Raw genomic sequence first — 1,720 nt, forward strand, 5'->3', positions numbered from 1 at the left:
AATACATCATTGTTTGCAAGTTGTTCTTCAGACAGTTATGTACGTATATGGGATTGTGTGAAAATGGAAGGCAAGAACATTGCTAATCGGTCTAAACAAGTATATAATCATCAAAACGGAGCGTTATATGGTATGACAACATGTAGAAACAATCAGTCATTAGCTACTGTTAGCCATTCTGGTTCAGTAGTTGTACTGAAGTGAGCAACAATTATTCAAATTATAATATTATTTTATTAAGATTATAAAACCATACCTGGTTAATTTGTTAATTGTACAGTTTAGAGTCAAATAGTAATAAGTTGGGTGTGATGCAGATAAAACAATTAGATTTGCAAGAAGACGGTTGTGCTGTTGATATATCTTATTTAGATTCTGGATCTCAAATGGTACTTGTATATGCGACAGTGTATGGCTCTCTTATCGGATGGGATCTCCGTGCTCCAAAATTAGCTTGGAAAGTTAATAATGATATAAAACAAGGTAAATTCTAAGTAGTATTAAATAATAAATATGTATTAGAAAAGAGGGACCATTAATTGTATATACTTATATGATTTTTAGGCATCATAACTGCTATGTGCTTGGATACAAGACAAAGTTGCCTAACATTAGGTACAAGTAGTGGTTATCATACATGTTGGGATTTGCGTTTTAGGTTACCAATTGCTACCATTGCTCATTCCAAAGGTAATAAATGTTAATTAACACTTCCAACATATTTTATAATTATTAAATACTAAATAGTTCAATTATGTTAATCAATATTAGCTGTACGAGTGAGGAGGTTAATAAAACATCCATCTGAACCATCGTGGATTATCTCAGCCATGCAAGATAACAATGAAGTTACAGTGTGGAATTTGGAAAGTGGTTCAAAACAACAAACTCTTTGGGCTAGTAGTGCTCCGCCGCTGTCAAACAGTCAAGTATAACAATTATTTAACTTGAGTTATAACTAAAAGTCTTACATAAAACTCTTATTTGTTATTGGTTCTAAAGTACTAACTACTAACTCTGTATTATAGACTAATAACCACAGCGTGTGCGCATTGTATACAATGAATACAGATCATGGTCCAGAATTGTTGACTGGTGGCACAGACCAGAGAGTACGGAAATGGAACTTGAGATCTCCGAGTGATTCCTATATAGCTATACCAGCTGCCAGTGATGTTATGGGTCATTCATTGTATTGTTATGAGTATGTTTAATACGTTAAATTATTTTATTAAATACTAATGTTAGAACAATTAATGGATTAGGTGTAGATTAGTCGATGGTACAAATGTTGTGCAAGAGGTTTGCACAAAATCTAGCAGTACAGCAATGACAGGTGACGAGGAGCCACCATGTGCCACTGACCAACCGGCACCAGGGCATGTAGGGTCGATACTGGATATCACATCATGTATGGCGTCTCAATGTTTTCTAGTCACTGCATCTTGTGATGGAATAATCAAAGTGTGGAAATGAAACAGCATTTTAATTTTAATACATTTCAGTTATTACTGATTATTGTTTTTTATCGTTCCAAATATTATGATATAAATATAATGTGATAGTGTATGTAACTGTATTATTGGAGTTACACACGTTAAAATGTTTGTATAATAAAGTTATATATTTTTAAATTCTACTCGATTTCTTATGTGAGTAGAAATTTACATGAAATGATCAGATAAAATTACCTAACCTAATAAAAATAATATTACATTTT

At 32.4% G+C, this 1,720-nt stretch overlaps 1 protein-coding gene across 1 annotated transcript; it reads left to right on the forward strand.

Annotated features, from left to right (window-relative positions):
• The first annotated feature begins 6 nt into the window (after positions 1 to 6).
• LOC100572698 (phosphoinositide 3-kinase regulatory subunit 4) lies at positions 7 to 1,631 on the forward strand. Its single transcript, XM_003248949.3, has 6 exons — positions 7 to 200; positions 281 to 483; positions 565 to 690; positions 772 to 929; positions 1,029 to 1,204; positions 1,266 to 1,631. The coding sequence occupies exons 1-6, from the start codon at positions 64 to 66 to the stop codon at positions 1,474 to 1,476; spliced, it is 1,011 nt and encodes a 336-aa protein (XP_003248997.1). The 5' UTR covers positions 7 to 63; the 3' UTR covers positions 1,477 to 1,631.
• Positions 1,632 to 1,720: the final 89 nt, after the last annotated feature.

Source organism: Acyrthosiphon pisum, unplaced genomic scaffold (genome assembly GCF_005508785.2).
Source record: "Acyrthosiphon pisum isolate AL4f unplaced genomic scaffold, pea_aphid_22Mar2018_4r6ur Scaffold_17091;HRSCAF=17759, whole genome shotgun sequence".
NCBI lineage: Eukaryota > Metazoa > Arthropoda > Insecta > Hemiptera > Aphididae > Acyrthosiphon > Acyrthosiphon pisum.